This window comes from Balaenoptera physalus (assembly GCF_965194825.1).
Source record: "Balaenoptera physalus genome assembly, chromosome: 5".
Taxonomy (NCBI): Eukaryota; Metazoa; Chordata; class Mammalia; order Artiodactyla; family Balaenopteridae; genus Balaenoptera; species Balaenoptera physalus.
In genome coordinates this window covers 128,873,231-128,892,266 of record NC_138884.1, presented here as the reverse complement: position 1 = coordinate 128,892,266, position 19,036 = coordinate 128,873,231, and the positions used below count along the sequence as shown (strand labels likewise).

The window sequence follows — 19,036 nt, the reverse complement described above, 5'->3', positions numbered from 1 at the left end:
TTTTTCTATCTGTCCTTAACGCCTGTGGTAGACATTAGGACTGTTCATACATATTGCAGTGCACCAGCAAACTACCCTTTTCCACCCTCTTTGAAATTAGGCCTGGCTGTTAAGACTTGCCTTGGCCAGTCAGATGTGAGTGGAAGCACATTTATCACTTCTGGGTTGAAAGCTTTAAGAGCTTACACATGATTCTCTATGTTGTGTCCCCTTCAATCTCCTCTCCCTCCAGTCCTGCAATGATCAGAGAAGTACTGGTAGAGATGGAGTCCCATTAGCCTCAGGCCCTGAGTGATTACTAGGAAGAGACTTGATGCTGACATTCACAGGAGACGTGCTGTGAGCAAGAAACAATCTTGTACTAAGACACGGAGATTTTCAAGTTGTTACCACTGCACAGCCCAGAACCTAGCCTAGCCTGACTAACACACTTCCCCTTTTTCCTATTCCCTGAAGTAGCTATTCCCATCTTTTAAAACTTCAAGCATAAACTCTCCCAGCTTCCATCCTCATTACTCATAAACTTACCAGTAACAGGACTGTCCTTAGCTTCTTTACTCGTAATACCATGATTTATTCTTTACTGCTACTATGATAATATATTTAAATAAAATTTTTACCTTCCAAGCAGTTTTTGCTCTGTTGGGAGGTATAGTTCATACGATCTACGTTTAGATTGCTTGTCTTAATCTGGTTGCTAGAAAATAGAATAAAACACACACCAAACACATCAGCTATAATGGATTATTATTTAGTTTACCCTAAGAAAAAGAAAGGAAATAACATTTGTTAAACAATTATTATATACCATGTGCTGTTCTAGGGGATTAATGTACATTATTAATTTACATCACACAACAATACTTAAAAGGAGTTATTATCCTCATTTCACAATAGGAGATTAAGGCTGTGAAAGTCAAATTAATTTGCGCAATAATTAAAATCCAAGCCTATCTGATTACAAAGTTCTGATCTTTCTAATACCCTAGGCTACCCCTTTCGAAGAAGTATTATGAAATTACCCTGCGAAGTAAAAAAGCTTCCCAAGTCTTTATTACAGTGATTATTTCGGTAAAACATGAGCGGTTGCTTTTTGCAAATCTGGCTTTTCAATAATGAATGTAATAAAACACGAGCTAACATCAAATTAAGACGTTTTAGATCGATTAAGAGCAGAAATAGTGGCTAAACTGACCTAAGTGGCGGACATGTTTTAGAGGTTACACAGAGAAGTGCAAATAGACTGCTAACAGTAATATAATAAATGATTTCAGAATTAATTAAGAATTAATTGAACATAAACTTAGTTATTTGGCTGTATTCTTTAATACTTGCTAAAGGAAAAATATCTCTTTCATGGAACTGGGTTGTGACAGAAGAAAATAACCCCAGTTCTGAGTTACAGATGTTAGAAATGGGATAATGAACATTGAACATTCAACTAGGTTGAAGAATTAAACAATTAGCTTAATGATTGAGATACACTAATTTAAATCTATGGTTTAAAACCTGTAGTACATATACATCAATAGTTTTTAGTGGCAACAATGATAATGTATTTTACTTTCTAAATTTCCCCAAAATAAACAGTTGTTATTTTGGAATCAAGAAATAACTATTAAAAATAGAAACTTGATATATCAAATAACCTGCAATATCCCAGGTTACTCTGAGCTCAAGCTCTTTCCTTTTCATTTAACTGACCCCAACCTTTGAAAGTTACTTCAAATAACTAAAAAGAGAGAATGGTGGGGGGAAATCATTCACATAACTTGTGTATTACCTGAAGGATGCGGTTTCTTTAACACCACTGATACCCATCACTGTACCGTTTCCATCAATAACAGGTGAGTCCAAATTAGCAGAGCCATTACTGATATGATCACTGCTTTCATATCCAGACTCTGTCCTTTGCATCTGCCAGTTGTCACCATGAACTTTAGTTTCTTTGAGGGCTTTATTTTTCTCTGCTCCTTTTCCATTAAATTCAAGGGAACTCCTGCTTCCTGTTTCCTGCTTCATTTCATCTTCATATATAGTCATTAAACATTTTTGCTTTGGATTCTCTTTTGGACAACTGTTAAAACTCTGATCTTTGCTACATTTAGATTTGTTACTAATATTTGATTTATGTCTTGGACTATGTTGCCTTTTTTCACTTTCATTAAAAATACTATCGACATTTAATGTTTCTCTCATAGGTTTCCAACCTCGGTTTCGGCTTTTAGTGCTGCCATTACAGCTGCTTCCTTTATCCCTAGAATCTTGGCTACTGTCTGTATCATATCCAGTACCACTGTCACTCTTAAATTTGCCAGTTATTTTCTCTCCAAGAAAATGGGATTTACTTGAACTTAATGTTTGTGCAGAAGCTCGACTCTGATGGGCAATTCGGTCATGCTTACACGGTCCTTTTCCTTGACTAGGATATAGATGTGGATTCCCATATTGTCTAAAGCCATTTGGGGCAGGAGGTGATCCAGACTTGAAATGTGGAAGGTCTTCATCAACCAAATCTTTAAAAATAAATATGCAAATAAAGATACAAATGAACTACTCTTCAGAGCCACTTTCTAGTCACAAGCCAAATACCTTGTTTGAGAAGAAATGTTAAACAGTAATAAGTAAATCATAACATAAATGGTTATATAATGATTTTAAAAAATGATCTCTAAAGTAGATCATAAGATAATTAAAGCAATTAAAAAAACTATTCTATCTCATTCATAATTAATAAAAACCATAAAAATAAAAATATTTCCCACCTACTATATTGGTAAAGATTTAAAATTTATTAAACCAATTGCTGCTGGAAACAGAATCTAATCACTGTTGGTGGGAGTGCAGACTGTCAAGTATTTTAGGAGGACAACTGTGCCACACCTACCAAAGTTGAAAATAAATAAACATAACCTAAACCCAGCAATTATTCTGAAAGAATTTTATGCTAATGGCTGTATGCAAAAAGTACCTGTGAAAGGATTTCACTGCAGCAAGAATCTTAAATCAAGTTCTAAAGTCTAGCAATATCAGTTAACTTATGCTATGTCCATAAAGAGAAGAGCATAAAACCATAAAAAGTAAGACATGCTCATAATGAACTGGAAACTATTAACAGTGGAACAGAGTGAAGGTCAAGGGTTGTAGGAAAAGAAGTTATTTTCACTTAATTTTATAACCTTCCTTATTATTTGAATATACCATATGGGTGAATTGAATTTATAGTTAAAAGTAAAGTTGAAACATAAAAAATACAAGTATTCCAGGCTAGAATTGAATAAGAAGTAGGAAAACTTTATATTTATAGGTTTAATAGGTATATTAAAGAAATCATACTAGATACATAATATCTAAATAAATATATATAATATATAAAGAAATTATATTAAATTGTATTAAATTATAAAACTTAGCTTTAAAATAAGATTTTAGCTGCCCCTTTTCCAATGAATGCTGTAAGTTCTTAAGTTACCTCTATGTCTGCCCAAATCTTTTCTTTGTCCCCTTTCCAAATCTTTCCTTTGGGAGGAAGGTAAGTTTTTCTGTTCAATGGCTTTTAGAGCACATTCTCTGGAAATGTCTTTTATTTTTTCCCTTTGATCATTGTGACTTGACTTAACTGTAAAAGAAACCATTCTTTAATAATGATACAGATCATTTTTCAAATTGCTCAATAAAAGTACAAACTGAACTATATTAAAATTTAAGATGCTATATATTAACAAAATACAGATTAAACTATACAATGAAATCATTTTTATGCTTAACTAAAAACTCAATGTGATTTATGCTGACACTAGAGATGCAAGCTGTGTTTTAAAACTTCATGTATAGCTCTACAGCGAATGTAAAGGAAAATAAGAGAACTTTTCTTGAAATAATGAGAGCTAAAGGTAACTGAGTGGTTAGTATGTGTCAGGCACTATTCTAAGTGTCTAAACTCATTTATCAATACTTCTCTGAGGTGGGTACAATTACTATCTTCATTTTGGATTCGGAAACAGAGGCACAGAGAAGTTAAGAACTCGCCCAAGTTCACATAGCTTGTACATGTAGAACCAGGATTATTAACACAAATTGCCTGGCTCCAGTGTTTGTGTTCTTAAACACATACACAGTTTCTAGTAAAAGTAGGTATCTTTGAAAAATAGATAATGGCTTAATCTAAGAGTATCAATAATACATAAAATGGAAAAAGTTCCATTAAGAACTTCTAAAAGCATTTATCGTAAATGGTAATTGTTAATTCTGAATCTTATCACCCTTGATTAAATGGGTTACTTTTAGGGTTAGACATTATTTCATTAATATATTTAAAAGTTCCTTACAATATCATCCTCAACGTCCACCCGATTAGAGTTTTGCATATTTCTAAACCATAACTGTACATCATGCTGTGACTGTTTCATGTTGGACCCTAATCACAGATCTTGGATTGTGAAAATTAAAGTTGTGGAATGATAACAAAAGAGAGTTGAATAAAAATGAGGTTAAAAATAAACTACAACTATAGTAACTTCAAACTTCTGTTGCATTCACTAATACTACATTTAATTTTGGCATATGAGCCAAATTATTAACTAAATGTTTTTCCTCTACAAGTTAACAATTAACTCCTTGAAGAAAGGCCATATCACAGCTTTCTCTGGTGACAGTCCAGGTTGCCTCCACCCTACTATGTACAGCCTTGAGTGCATGGAGAAACTCAAACACTAGTTGCATCAAACTGTTCAAATAAAACTATAGGTCTCGGAGAAATGCTTAAGTCAAAATACAAAATTTTGTTTCTACTTTTTATTTTCTCTTCATGGCCAAGGAAAGCTAGTTAAGGACTCTCCTCTTGGTCCTTAACAAGAATTACAGATTCAGTAAGTGAAGAAAGAGGGAAGCTTAACTATGAAGACAGGGGGAAGCTTAACTATTCAAGGACAATGTAAAAATGACAATTTAAATACATACCTGTTCCTCTACTGCCACTTGTTTGAATGTGGCTCCGATTAAATGATGAAATACTATCTGCTTGAAATTTTTGATTTTCTCTCTGTTTTGTCTGATCACCAAATCCATTTTCTTTTGAATTCTCCGACTTATGAATTGAGGGCTTTTCACATCCTTAAAAAGACCAACAAAAATGTATAATCCCCTTCCTCCTCTTCACCAGCAGAAGAGAAATTTGAATCATCTTTTCAGACATTTTTAATAATATAGAGAAAATTACTTAAAAACTTAGAGGACTGACATCTTTTAAGGACTTCTACATGCTTTGTAAGGCATTCAAAAATGGCCTCGCTGCTTTGGACTTTTCCAGTGTACTAACTCACTTTAAATCTCAATATTTACTGCTAGTAAGAGCTACCAGCCAAGTATCCCCTCCTGTGTTTGTGTGACCATAGTCGTGGGTGGCTGCTGAAGGTGCTTCTGAGGCCACAGATGAGGAAAGGTTTCTTTATAAAGACTAACTCTAAGTATTAGAATTTTCCTGAACTCCACTTTACTGAAACTAAATTTTGAGATTATCCTCAACATTCATTTCATATTCAGTATATTAGTATTCCTAGTGTGACTGTGATAACAGAAAAACACTAAAAAGAACTTTTAAACAATTACCTATATTTTCTGCAACGGATTTATGATGTGACCAGTTGATGATCTGCTTGAGCGCATCTTCAGTGGAAACTGCTGTGCCATCTGGGTTTGCATAAAACAAAAGCAGTGGTTGGAAGTGGCATCGGATACACTTGGAGACCACATCTTTCCATCTAGTTCCAACCTTAAAAAATTGCAAATGAATAGAAACAAAACAAAACCTTGTAATCAATGTGTTACATGAAAAGGCAGAGACTGAATTACTTTGTATATTAAAAAATTTTAAAGACACTCAGACACTAGCAGTTCAACTGTTCATCATACTATATGATTAATTTTATTTTATTTAGTAACTAGTCTAGATAAAAATCATATAAACATCATTGAAAAACTGATGGGCAAGATTGTACACTTTCTATATCAAGATCTAGATTATCAAATTTTTAAAGGCTTTGTTCATACATGTTGATTGACTTTTGACAAAAACTTCAAGCAATTTAATGGGGAAATGTAAGAGTCTATTCAACAAATGGTGCTGGAACAACTGGATGGCCGTATGAAAAAATGAACTTGGACACCATTCCACTAAAAGCACAAAAATTAACTCAGAACGAGTCTTAAAAAACCTATAAAGCTTATAGAAGAAAACAAAAGAGAAAATTTTAACAAACTTGGGGAAGGTAAAAATTTCTTAGATAGGACATCAAACAAATCACAGAAGAAAAAATTATAAAATGGGCTTCATCAAAATGAATTAATAAGTTCTGCTCTTTGAAAGACACCATTAAGAAAATGGAGGAAAATAATAAAAAAGCCACAGACATCTAATAAAGAACTGGTGAGCAGAATAAAGAATTACTATAACTCATTAATAAGATAATCCAATTTGAAAAATGTACAACACATCTGGACACTTCACCAAAAAAGACATAAGAATGGCCAATAAGCACATGAAAAGATACTCAAAACATTATTAATCATAAGGGAAATGCAAATTAAAACCACCGTGAGCTAACATTATACATTCACTAGAAGGGCTAACGTTAGGATGACTACCAGCATGGAGTGCTGCTAAAAATGTGGAGCAACTGGAACTCCCAGTACACTGCTGGCAGGAATGTAAATTGTACAATTGCTCTGGAGGTCAATTTGCCAGTTCCTTGTAAAGTTTAACATACACTTACTGTACAACCCAGAAATTCCACTTCTGGGTATTATCTGAGTGTAATAGAAAATAATATGTTCACACAAAGACTGTTCATACCTCAAAAGGTAAATGGATAAATTGTTACACAGTCATAAAATGTAACACAACAAGAAAAATGAAGCACTGATACACACAACATGAATGAGTATTAAAAGATATTATGCCCGTCAGTCCCTTTAGGCTCCGCCGCCGCTCCGTCCCTCTGCCAGAGCTCCGGCGCCACCTCAGGCCGGCGGTTCTCCGCGGGAGGGAGCGAGGCGGGTGACGGGGGCGTGGGGGACCCCGGCGGGGCGGCCGGCGGTCCTGCTCGCTCGGCAGCGGCGGCGTCTCGTCTCCATGGGGTCTGTCCGCGGCGCCCGTGCGCTCTAAGGTGGACAGCAGGTTGTGCATTGTCAGAATATTTCCACTCCTGCACCGAGGGCACACGCATCTTCAGTGGGACTTGGAATTCCTGGAGAATTGCCTTTGTGAAGAGCTGGCATAATTTCTTTAAATTTCATCTCTTAGCTTCCCATAAAGATATCAAGAAACCATGAACAACTTTAGTAATGAAGAGTTTGACTGCCATTTCTCGGATGAAGGCTTTTACTGCCAAGGACATTCTGGACCAAAAAATTAATGAAGTTTCTTCTTCTCACGATAAGGATGCCTTCTATGTTGCGGACCTGGGAGACATTCTAAAGAAACATCTGAGATGGTTTAAAGCTCTTCCTCGGGTCACCCCCTTTTATGTACTCAAATGCAGTAACAGCAGAACCATAGTGAACCCTATGGCAGCAGAACCCTAGCTGCCATAGGGACAGGATTTGACTGTGCCAGCAACACTGAAATCCAGTTGGCGCAGAGTCTCGGGGTGCCTCCTGAGAGGATTTTCTATGCAAATCCTTATAAACAAGTGTCTCAGATTAAATACGCTGCCAATAATGGAGTCCAGACGATGACTTTTGATAGTGAAGTTGAGTTGATGAAAGTTGCCAGGGCACATCCAAAGGCCAAGTTGGTTTTGCGGATTGCCACGGATGATTCCAAAGCAGTCTATAGCCTCAGTGTCAAATTTGGTGCCACACTCAAAACCAGCAGGCTTCTTCTGGAATGGGCGAAAGAGCTAGCTATTGATGTCATTGGTGTCAGCTTCCACGTGGGAAGTGGTTCTACTGATCCAGGGACCTTCATGCAGGCCATCTCTGATGCCCGCTGTGTCACCAGTGTAATCAACCCAGCATTGGACAAGTATTTTCCATTAGACTCTGGAGTGAGAATCATGGCTGAGCCAGGAAGATACTATGTTGCATCAGCTTTCACGCTAGCAATTAATATCATTGCCAAAAAACTCGTATTAAAGGAACAGACAGGCTCTGATGATGAAGATGAGTTGAGTGAACAGACATTTATGTATTATGTGAATGATGGAGTATATGGATCATTCAACTGCATCCTCTTCGATCATGCACACGTGAAGCCTCTTCTGCAGAAGAGACCCAAACCAGATAAGAAGTATTATTCATGTAGCATCTGGGGACCGACCTGTGATGGCCTGGATCGCACTGTTGAACGCTATAACTTGCCCAAGATGCATGTGGGTGATTGGATGTTCTTTGAAAACATGGGTGCTTACACTGTCGCTGCTGCTTCTACTTTCAGTGGGTTCCAGAGACTGACCATCTACTATGTGACGTCAGGGCCAACATGGCAACTGATGCAGCAAATCCAGAACCACGACTTCCCACTCGGAGTAGAGGAGCAGGATGTTGGCGCTCTGCCTGTGTCCTGTGCTTGGGAGAGTGGAATGAAACAGCACCCAGAAGCCTGTGCTTCAGCTCGTATTAATGTGTAGATACCATTCTTGTAGCTGTTAACTGTGAGTTTAGCTTGATTTAAGGGTTTGTGGGGGACCATTTAACTTAATTTCTGCCAGTTTTGAGATGTCTATGTGAATAGGGTTGGCACAGATGCAATGATGTGTAAGACTAAGTGATTGGGTCACACTTATCTGTGTTCCTATGGAAACTATTTGAATATTTGTTTTACATGGATTTTTACTGACTTTTCAAACATGCTACTAAAGTGTGCCCCTCAACTGCTGAGCAAGCATTTGTAGCTTGTGCATTGGCAGAATGGGCCAGAAGCTTAGTGTTGTGACCTGTTTTAAAATAAAGTATCTTGAAATAAAAAAAAAAAAAAAGATATGCCTAGCAAAGGAAGCCAAACACAGAGAATGTCTATTGTAAGAGACCATTCACATAAACTGTAGAATGAGATCAATGATTTCCTGGGACCCAGGGTTGGGGACAGTAAAGGGACGTGACAGGATTTCCTGGAGTGATGGAAAATGTTCTATACAATGATTGTGGAGCTTACACAGGCATGTATACAGTTGTCAAAATCCAAACTATACACTTAGAATGGGTGTATTTTAATGTTTGTAAATTATACCTCTATAAAGTTCATTTAAAAACAAAACAAAACCAATGAAACAAAAAACAAAGCATTCTAGAATATTAGCTTTTTATTAGAGAAGGAATGGGTCTTTAAAAAAATTTCTGAGGAGTTTGTTCAAATTACACATTTTTAGCTGTTTACCTTCTCTACCTGGGATTCTGAGATACCTGAAGAACTAGAGTAGTTTGAAAACAAAACAAATCTGAAACTCAGAGAGTGACTACCCAGTTCTTCCTTCAAATTTTGACAATTTAAACTATGAGGATGCAAAATAGGAGTGCCAAAATGTTGCTGCATACTTACTCAAGATGGAACTTCTTAATAAACTGCCATATCAAGTAAGTAATTCAAGCAAAGTGTGGACTTTAGAATATGAATTTCCAAATTTTTTCACTGACTTTATTGAGTATAATTTAATAAAATAAAACCATCCAATTACACTGTACAAGTCAGTGAGTTCTGATAAATGTCTACAATCATGTAACCCTCACTTCCAAAACTTTCCCTGTACCCCTTTGCAATGCCTGGCAACCAATGGTCTACTCTGTCACTTTGTTTTTTCCTTTTCTAGAATTTCATATAAGTGGAATCATGTTATTTAGCTGTTTGTGTCTCACTTCTTTCATTTAGCGCAATGCTTTTGATATTTTTCTACATTGTTGCATGTATCACTAGTTCATTCCTTTTTATTGCTGATTATTATATTCCATTGTATGGTTGTACATCTTCTTTATCTATTCACCTGATGATAGACGTTTGAGTTGTTTCCAGTTTTGGTTACTATGAGTAAAACTACTATGAACATTGAAGTACAAATTATGTATGGATACATGCTTTCATAGGAGTGGAATTGCTAGGTTGTATGATAAGTATATGTTTAAATTTATAAGAAACTGACAAACTGTTTTCTAAAGTGATTGTTCAATTTTCTGTTTCCATCAGCCTCATGAGAGTCCTTGCCAGCTCTTGGTATGGTCAGTCTTTTTAATTTTAGGCATTCTAATAGGTGAGTAATGCAATCTCATTGTGAATCAAATTTGTACTTCCTTTGTGCCTAATGATGTACTGAATATCATTTCAAGGGCCATTCATATATCTTCTTTGGTGAACTGTCCAAATCTTTTGCCCACTTTTTAACTGATTTGTCTTTTTATTATTGAGTTTAAGAGTTCTTGGGCTTCCCTGGTGGCGCAGTGGTTGGGAATTCACCTGCCAATGCAGGGGACACGGGCTCGAGCCCAGGTCCGGGAAGATACCACATGCCGCGGAGCAACTAAGCCCATGCACCACAAATACTGAGCCTGCGAGCTACAACTACTGAGCCCGCATGCCACAACTACTGAACCCCGTGCGCCACAACTACTGAACCCCATGCGCCTAGAGCCCGTGCTCTGCAACAAGAGAAGCCACCGCAATGAGAAACCTGCGCACCTCAATGAGGAGTGGCCCCCACTCGCCGCAACTAGAGAAAGCCCGCGCGCAGTAACGAAGACCCAATGCAGCCAAAAATAAATAAATACATAAATTTAAAAAAAAAGAGAGTTCTTTATATATTCTGAATATAGCCTTTATTAGATATATGCTTGACAAATATTTTCTCCCAGTCTATGGTTTGTCTTTTCATTCTCCTAACAGTACCTTACTGAAGAGCAAAAGTTTTGATAAAGTCCAATTTATCAGCTAGTTTTATGGTCCATGTTTACTGACTGTTATCTAATAAATCTCTCTATAGCCAAACAGCAGTTTTAACCTTCTTATCTGATATTTCTACTTCTGTCATTTTTGGTCTTTTTTTTTTCCTAAGGCAATTTAATATCAGATCTGGCCTGGAACTGACCTCCGAGATCAGTTAGTATGAACCCTCGTTTTTGAGGTGCTGATGATGAAGTTTCTGAGAGAAAGGAACGTGTGCTCCATTTCCCTACTCTGCCTGCTCACCCCATATCATGTGATTTGAAGAAATGAAATGGCAGAGAAGGTCTGTTGTTACTGATATTCCTTCAGGGCATGGGTCATGTCTTCCTACTTCTTTGTATATTTGGTAATTTTTTACTGAATGCTATTTTGAAATGGCATATTGAAATTTCACTGCATTCTACATTTTTGGCTATTGAACTATTTTCTTTTCCTTTTAAATTGTTGACATGTAGTTATGTGTTATATTATGTTATATGGTATCAGCTTGGTCCTTTGAAGGCATCATTTTAAGCTTTTTATGTCAGGTGCAGAGCAATCTTCAGTCTAGGAATAATTTAGCCCCACTATTAAGGTGATATTTTTCTGAGGATTCAACTTGATGTCCTGTGTACCCACTCTTGCTAGTACGGATGCAAACTATTCTAGCCCTGTATGAGTTTAGGGAATTGTTTTCCAGTGGTCCCTTCTGCCACCTTGTGCTTGTTTACCCTACACATGGTGGATCACTATTCAGCCAAAGATTAAAGGGAATCCCTTTGCCAATCTCCAGAACTTTCCCTCTGTGCAGCTTTCTTTCTGGTAATCTGTCCAGCAAATTTTAGCCATCTTGGCCTCCCTGAACTCTAATTTCAGTTTCCTCAACTCAGTGAGACTACTAGGCTTTGTTTGGGTTCTCCCTCGCTGCACTGCAATCCATAAACTACCTCTAGGCAGTAGGCAGGGATCACTGTAGGGTTCATCTTGTTGGTTTCCCTTTTTTCTGTTCAACTGCCTATCATCCGGTGTCTAAAGTAGTTGCTTCATCTATTTGGCTTTCTAATTTTTAATACTGGAGGGCTTTAATGATGCTACTATAATTAAATTCACTTATTACTATTTTATATACTTACATATAATAATTTTATATAATTATTTCATTATTATATCATTTATTCCTGAAAAGTAAAAATCACAATAAATATTCCAGTTAGCAAAGCGTCACTTACCTCTTTCACATTTGCATCGTCAAAAAATACCCATTTGGAACTCTTGGTATGAAAAGCAAAGGCACAATAATGTCGGCTAGTGTAGCAAATCATGCCAACAAGGTGAAGTTCACTATTTTTGGCATTTTCATCAGTAACCCTATAAAAAAGCTGTTTAAAAATAATGTATATTTAATATTGTATCTTTTTTAAAGTAAGGAACAATTATTTGAAGAGTCATGCATTTGATTCTCTATGAAAAATATTTCTCATGCATACTGCCCCAAACTGATATTATATTAGTACTAAAGACACCACATTGCACTGTTAACAGAATTACTACTTTCAATTAGTCCACAAGAAACATTAAGTCCAATAAAATGTATTTACTACAACTTAGTTTAGTAGCACAGTATCTCTAACACAGAATTGACACTTTACATACATAAACTCAAAATGTGAGGTAAATTACACATTTCCTGATAATTCATGATTGAATCACATATTTTAACATACATTAAACATACTACCTCAAGATAACTATTTAAAAGTTTAATTGTAATATAAACCAATTCAAAATATATTAAGATAGTAAAAAGCATATTAAGAGATCAGAGCTGTAGATGAATTTTAAATCTTAAATTTTTCTAGCTTAATATTTATATTTATAATCATTATCATACACACACAAACACATACACACACGCATATAGTATCATATCATCATCACTCTAGTGATACAGGGATAGAGCACGTGATGGTTTAGTTTGTAACTGAAAGCCATTCCTAGTCTAAGCAAGAAAGGCATTCCAGTTAGCCTGATTTGATTAACTTTATCAGAGTTACATCTGCAAATTATTTCCTTTAGAAAGAAAATTTAGTTCTGAAAAACAAAGTGCCTTATAATATATGAAGATGTTTTAGAGGAATTTAAAAATAAAAAGGAAGAGAAAGAAAAGAGTTGATATACCCCGGGAAGATAAAGATGTGTTGCGAGATTCCGAACAACATCTTCGGTCAAGTCAGAATGCTCAGAGTCCCAGACTAAACCAATTGTAACAATCTCTGGGCAATTCATTAAAACACGCCGAATTTTTATTTTTTGGCCACAGTTACTCTAAAGAAAAACACAAAAGACAACTTTTGAAATTATCAAAACAGATATACCACAGGTAATGCCTTATACAGTTTGTATTATGCAATAACAGTCTTAACATGTATCAGAAATTTATTTCTTCAGCATATTAAAATAGACTTCTAGCAAAGTATCTGTCTTAATTATTGATTAAACATAAAGTTTATTTTAAATCAAAGTACTTTTCTTTGGTATTTCCGTAAATCTGTTAAAACAAGAATTCAACCTTAAAAAAAAGCAGATATAAAGCCCTTGAAGCCATTAATAATGTTACATGAGGGAAGACTAATACCATCTGTAATGTTTATTTAAAGAAAAACAAAAAAGAAATTCTCTTTAGTCAAATGATAGACTTCAGAACTTAATCAACATATGCTACCTTAAATCCTTCACAGTGTTACAAGTTTTTAAAGAAATAAGAGCTCACATGGTATAAAGAGTTACCTAAAAAAACACTGAAAAAATAAATTCTTCAAATTAATTCCAGATATAATTAATATTTGCATGGTAATTTCTGAATGTCTATTTTCAAATTTACAAATACAGAAGCACACTAATGTTCTCCAAATTATACTTACAGGACATTTCCTATAGTCATCAGTTGTATTCGCTGCTTGCAGCAATTCTGCAAACATTTCAGGCTTAGAGCGTTCATGCCTTTCCATCATTCTTTCAACTTCATTGCTACAAAAGAAAGAAGCAGTCCCAAATCTGGCCTATGAACTTAAAAAATATCCAGTAAATTTGCATCAAAAATACTAAGTCATCAATATAGGTATGATCATTTTTTCTGTCTTAAAACACAATTTTGTTTGAAAAATTAACCATGAAGTAAATTTCCATGAAATGAAAAATTATGATATTTGGCAGGTTATGATGAAAAAAGTTAGGTCAAGAACAGAATAAAATAACATGAAATCATACTACTGTTTGGAATTAGATGAATGAGGTAAGATGTTCCATCTGAAGGTAATTCTAAGTTAACAGTTTCTTTTACATTATTACTTAACAAACAGGGACTTGAGTTTAAACTTTTGCCTAACAAGAACAAGAAACTTTAGGAAAGGCTCCCTCTCTGGCCTAAAGTTCCCATAAACAAGGTTATTTTCAGCTAAGAGAAGGGCCCTTTGCTGATTAATGCAGCAGTCACAACCAAAGCTACTTAAACGAGGCTTGTGCCTTTTGTTCCTATTATGACTACTAACCATTTCATTAGAGTCTAGGCAGGGTATCAGTGCCATTTTGTATCCAACTTCTCCTAGAGTCAAATTTTTACATATCAAGGTATTAAGTATCTTTAAACAACTATTTAAACATTTCCAAAAAGATATATAATGTAAGCTCAATACACCTACTAGTTTCCATTCGTGGTGCTCTGGGTTTACTTAATAGTAATTTTAACTGTCCTAGTGCTGGATATATTTTACAGTTCAATGGTAAATAATATACAATATTCAATAACAACTAAAAGTACCAATTCTTCTAAAGCACTTCACAAGTAGACTAGAAAGCACTAAATCTGACAGGCTCATTCAAAAGGCACATAATGGTTTTTTACAAAATTGACAGCATCAGAGTAGTGGTTAACCAGATACATTTTGAATCTGAAATGAACCCAGACCTGGGTTTAAATCTTAATTCATTCATTTAACAGGTTAATCATATTAAGCCTATTTCTTGATCAACAAAAGTTTTTGTTAAGACTAAAAGCAACAATTTATATAAAGCCTGGAACATAGTAAGCATTGAACTGGTATTCAATACTTATCACCAATAAAAAGAGAGAAATTATAATTAGAATTCAAATTCTGGGCTTTCGCAATTCGTGGTGTGGACCAGGGAGAGACTGACGGAACTCTAATTCTTATTACCTAAGATACTGTCTCAGAGCACTGTCATTTTACACAAGAGTTTCAAAGTAGACTTAAAGTTTTACAGCTTTTAATTTGTGGTCTATCCTTATTTGAACACCACCCTATTTTTCATACAAAGTGAATGAAACTGACTACAACCGACTGAAGTTTAAAGAATGTTCCTCTAAATCGATGTTTCCCAACTCTGTATATATCCAAATTACCAACTTGCTATATTCAATGACCTTTAAGAAACAATGTGCTATATCCAAAATAAATCAAGGAAGTTTAATAATACAATGAAATGGATGAGCACCTAATATTCACTTTGTGCAATGATAAAAATATTGGTAGCATTTAGCAACTAACTGCTGTACTGATGTATTCTGATTGATAATTATTGATCCATGTTTCGTCTTTTGTATTAAAGTATCTGCAAACATTTATGATCTCATTCAATGTTTATCATACATCAAATATTTACACTCTCAAATACCTGTTGCCGTGTTCAAACAACTCTTATTATGTAAAGTCTAGAGATCATTTTTGGATCCCTAAGCTGATGTTTCATGGCTAGGGAGGGAGGGGACAGACAAGCATGGCAAATTTTTATTTCAGGTGAATGTTATGGCCTTAAATGCAATAAACCTAACAGAGGATTATTTTCACTTTTTTCTTTCTTGTCTGCTTACCCTAGCTTCCATCACTACGCAGGGACATGGTGGAGCCGACAGGAGACATGGCCACTACAAAGGTAACACCTTAGCAAAAATGAAGAAATCATCTACAATTCCATTTACCCTTGAACTTGTCATTTTAAGCTCTCCTTCACGGTTTCAAAAACTTGCTATAAATATAAATAGATATACATTTTGACTAATATTTTGTACATTTCACTGAGTGACATCTATATTTGGTAAGTCAGAAACAACTGAGATAGACATCCCTTAGTACCCCTGATGGTAGCACATTTGTTAATCTCAGAGAGTAGATATTCATAGATGTTACAGTTTCATAAAATAAAGGCTCAATGTGATCACATACGTGACTAACATCTTTGGTAAATATGCTTTAAGAGGTTCTTACCATAGGGCTGTTGTAGAAATGTACCGCACAAATTCTGTGAAGGGTAGAGGATCTGATGATGCTCCACAGCTACGACACACACACTGCAGGTAAAAATACACGTCTAATTTAGCAATCATAAAACATAAATACAGTCTCTAATAAAATAGTTAAGCCATCTCACCTGTTCATACAGAGTCATAGCAAACTTCTGGTGAGTGATACAAGATTTAGAGGTACACATGTCTGCATCTCTGCTTGGCACTATGTGAAAATGAATCCTCTCCAATATATTTTCCTAATTTAAACATTAAAAGACAAATGAGTTGCAAATCTTACATAGGACACTTCAAAACACAACTCTCTTTAACTTTACAAATTGAAAAACCTGAGTATTTTCCAAAGTGTTAACCTCAGACGTGCCATGTACATTGTCAGCTTTTCAGCTTCCCTCTTTAACCAAGCCTTCAAATGCTGCTCAATTATTCACCTTTTGCAGCATTCGATTTTTAAAAAATTTTAGCAAAACATTATAATGTAACATGATTTTAATAAAGATTTAAAACATCAATTCATGGTGGCTGACATCTAGAATTTAATATTAGAAAACAAGATTTCCTATGTTCCCAGCATGCTCACATTGAGAAAAAGCAATTAATTAAAAAAAATCCTACTTGGATCATTTCGATAGTCTATATAACTTAAATCAAAACATCAATGATAAAGGCTTATAATACCTGCACTAACAACCCGAATGCAAGTAATCTGCTCTTCAACAAACTTCTTATGAAAGTGTGGATTTGTAATATAGATCAATAAGGGGTATTAATTTCTTTAACAAATTATCCTTTTTACCAAAGCTTAACCAATGGATTATTTTAATTAGTTAACTTCTCCCTCCTCTGCCCCAGGACATTTATAACTATTCAATTATTTAAGCCTGGATTTCTAGATATCCCATGAATAATCATATCATGGATTAGTATACTTCACTTAAGTGAAAGCAAGACTATAAAGTTCAGTATTGTACAAAATATATCCATTTATATATTAAGCAATGGAGCAATTATAAACATGAGAAGTATGAAAAGCATATTTCATGACTGTGTGTGTTGTTTTTGTTATATTTTAGTCAACATGGCAAGTGTGCTAAGCATTCGAGATGTTCATTTAAAAAGAAAACATATGGGTCTGGGCAAGATGGCGGAAGAGTAAGACGCGAAGATCACCTTCCTTCCCACAGATACAGTAGAAATACATCTACACGTGGAACTGCTCCTACAGAACACCCACTGAACGCTGGCAGAAGACGTCAGACCTCCCAAAAGGCAAGAAAATCCCCACGTACTTGGGTAGGGCAAAAGAAAAAAGAAATAACAGAGACAAAAGAATAGGGACGGGACCTGCACCAGTGGGAGGGAGCGGAGAAGGAGGAAAGGTTTCCACACACTAGGAAGCCCCTTCGCGGGCGGAGACTGCAGGTGGCAGAGGGGGGAAGCTTCGGAGCCACGGAGGAGAGCGCAGCAACTGGGGTTCGGAGGGCAAAGCGGAGAGATTCCCGCACAGAGGAGCGGTGCCGACCAGCACTCACCAACCCGAGAGGCTTGTCTGCTCACCCACCGGGGCGGGCGGGGGCTGGGAGCTCAGGCTCGGGCTTCGGTCAGATCCCAGGGAGAGGACTGGGGTTGGCAGCGTGAACACAGCCTGAAGGGGTTAGCGCACCACGGCTAGCCGGGAGGGAGTCCAGGATAAAGTCTGCAGCTGCCGAAGAGGCAAGAGACTTTTTCTTGCCTCTTTGTTTCCCAGTGCACGAGGAGAGGGGATTCACAGCACCACCTAAACGAACTCCAGAGATGGGCGTGAGCTGCGGTTTTCAGCGCGGACCCCAGAGACGGGCATGAGACGCTAAGGCTGCTGCTGCCGCCACCAAGAAGCCTGTGTGCGAGCACAGGTCCATCCACACCGCCCCTCACGGGAGCCAGTGCAGCCCGCCTCGGCCAGGCTCCCGTGATCCGGGGACAACTTCCCCAGGAAAATGCAGGGCGCGCCTCAGGCTGCTGCAACGTCACGCTGGCCTCTGCCGCCGCAGGCTCGCCCCGCATCCGTACCCCTCCCTCCCCCCCACCCATGTGAGCCAGAGCCCCAGAAGCAGCTGCTCCTTTAACCCCGTTCTGTCTGGGCAGGGAACAGACGCCCTCAGGCGACCTACATGCAGAGGCGGGTCCACATCCAAAGCTGAACCCCGGGAACTGTGTGAACAAAGAAGAGAAAGGGAAATCTCTCCCAGCAGCCTCAGAAGCAACGGATTAAAGCTCCACAAACAACTTGATGTGCCTGCATCTGCTGAATACCTGAATAGACAACGAATCATCCCAAATTCAGGAGGTGGACTTCGGGGGCAGGATATATTAATTTTTCCCCTTTTCCTTTTTTTCTGAGTGTATCTGTGTATGCTTCTGGGTGAGATTTTTGTCTGTATAGCTTTGCTTACACCATTAGTCCCAGGGTTAGGTCCGTCCGTTTTGGTTTTTTGTTTTTTTTTTTTAACTTAAAAAAAAATTTTTTCCCAATAAATGTTTTCTTAATAATTTTTTCCTTATTTTCTATTTTTAAAAATTAAAAAAAAATTTTAATAAGTTTTTTCATATTTTTTATTTTAAAAAATTAAAATTTTTCTAATAATTTTTTTCTTAGTAATTTTTTTCTTATTTTTATTACAAAAAATAAATCTATTTTTAAAAATTAAAAAGATTTTTTCTTAATAAATTTATTAATAATTTTTTTCTTATTTTTTATTATAATAGATTTATTTTATTTTATTTTATCCTCTTTCTTTCTTTCTTTCTATTTTTTCTCCCTTTTATTCTGA

The 19,036-nt window shown here is 36.3% G+C and overlaps 1 protein-coding gene and 1 pseudogene across 2 annotated transcripts in view; one reads left to right on the top strand and one right to left on the bottom strand.

The window, feature by feature from the left end:
• Positions 1 to 19,036, bottom strand: part of USP53 (ubiquitin specific peptidase 53) — a 73,251-nt gene that overhangs the window by 17,979 nt on the left and 36,236 nt on the right. Inside the window, exons 6-15 of the mRNA XM_082462767.1 lie at positions 16,352 to 16,465; positions 16,189 to 16,271; positions 13,828 to 13,933; positions 13,085 to 13,231; positions 12,136 to 12,285; positions 5,608 to 5,770; positions 4,960 to 5,112; positions 3,473 to 3,619; positions 1,784 to 2,516; positions 621 to 697 (exon numbers count right to left, since the gene is read on the bottom strand). Of these exons, the coding sequence (XP_082318893.1) occupies positions 621 to 697; positions 1,784 to 2,516; positions 3,473 to 3,619; positions 4,960 to 5,112; positions 5,608 to 5,770; positions 12,136 to 12,285; positions 13,085 to 13,231; positions 13,828 to 13,933; positions 16,189 to 16,271; positions 16,352 to 16,465 (1,873 nt within the window). The remainder of the gene's footprint in view (positions 1 to 620; positions 698 to 1,783; positions 2,517 to 3,472; positions 3,620 to 4,959; positions 5,113 to 5,607; positions 5,771 to 12,135; positions 12,286 to 13,084; positions 13,232 to 13,827; positions 13,934 to 16,188; positions 16,272 to 16,351; positions 16,466 to 19,036) is intronic.
• Positions 5,782 to 17,312, top strand: LOC309661283 (ornithine decarboxylase pseudogene; annotated as a pseudogene). Its single transcript, XR_014268402.1, has 3 exons — positions 5,782 to 11,210; positions 15,800 to 15,856; positions 17,300 to 17,312. The product of XR_014268402.1 is annotated as an ornithine decarboxylase pseudogene (transcript).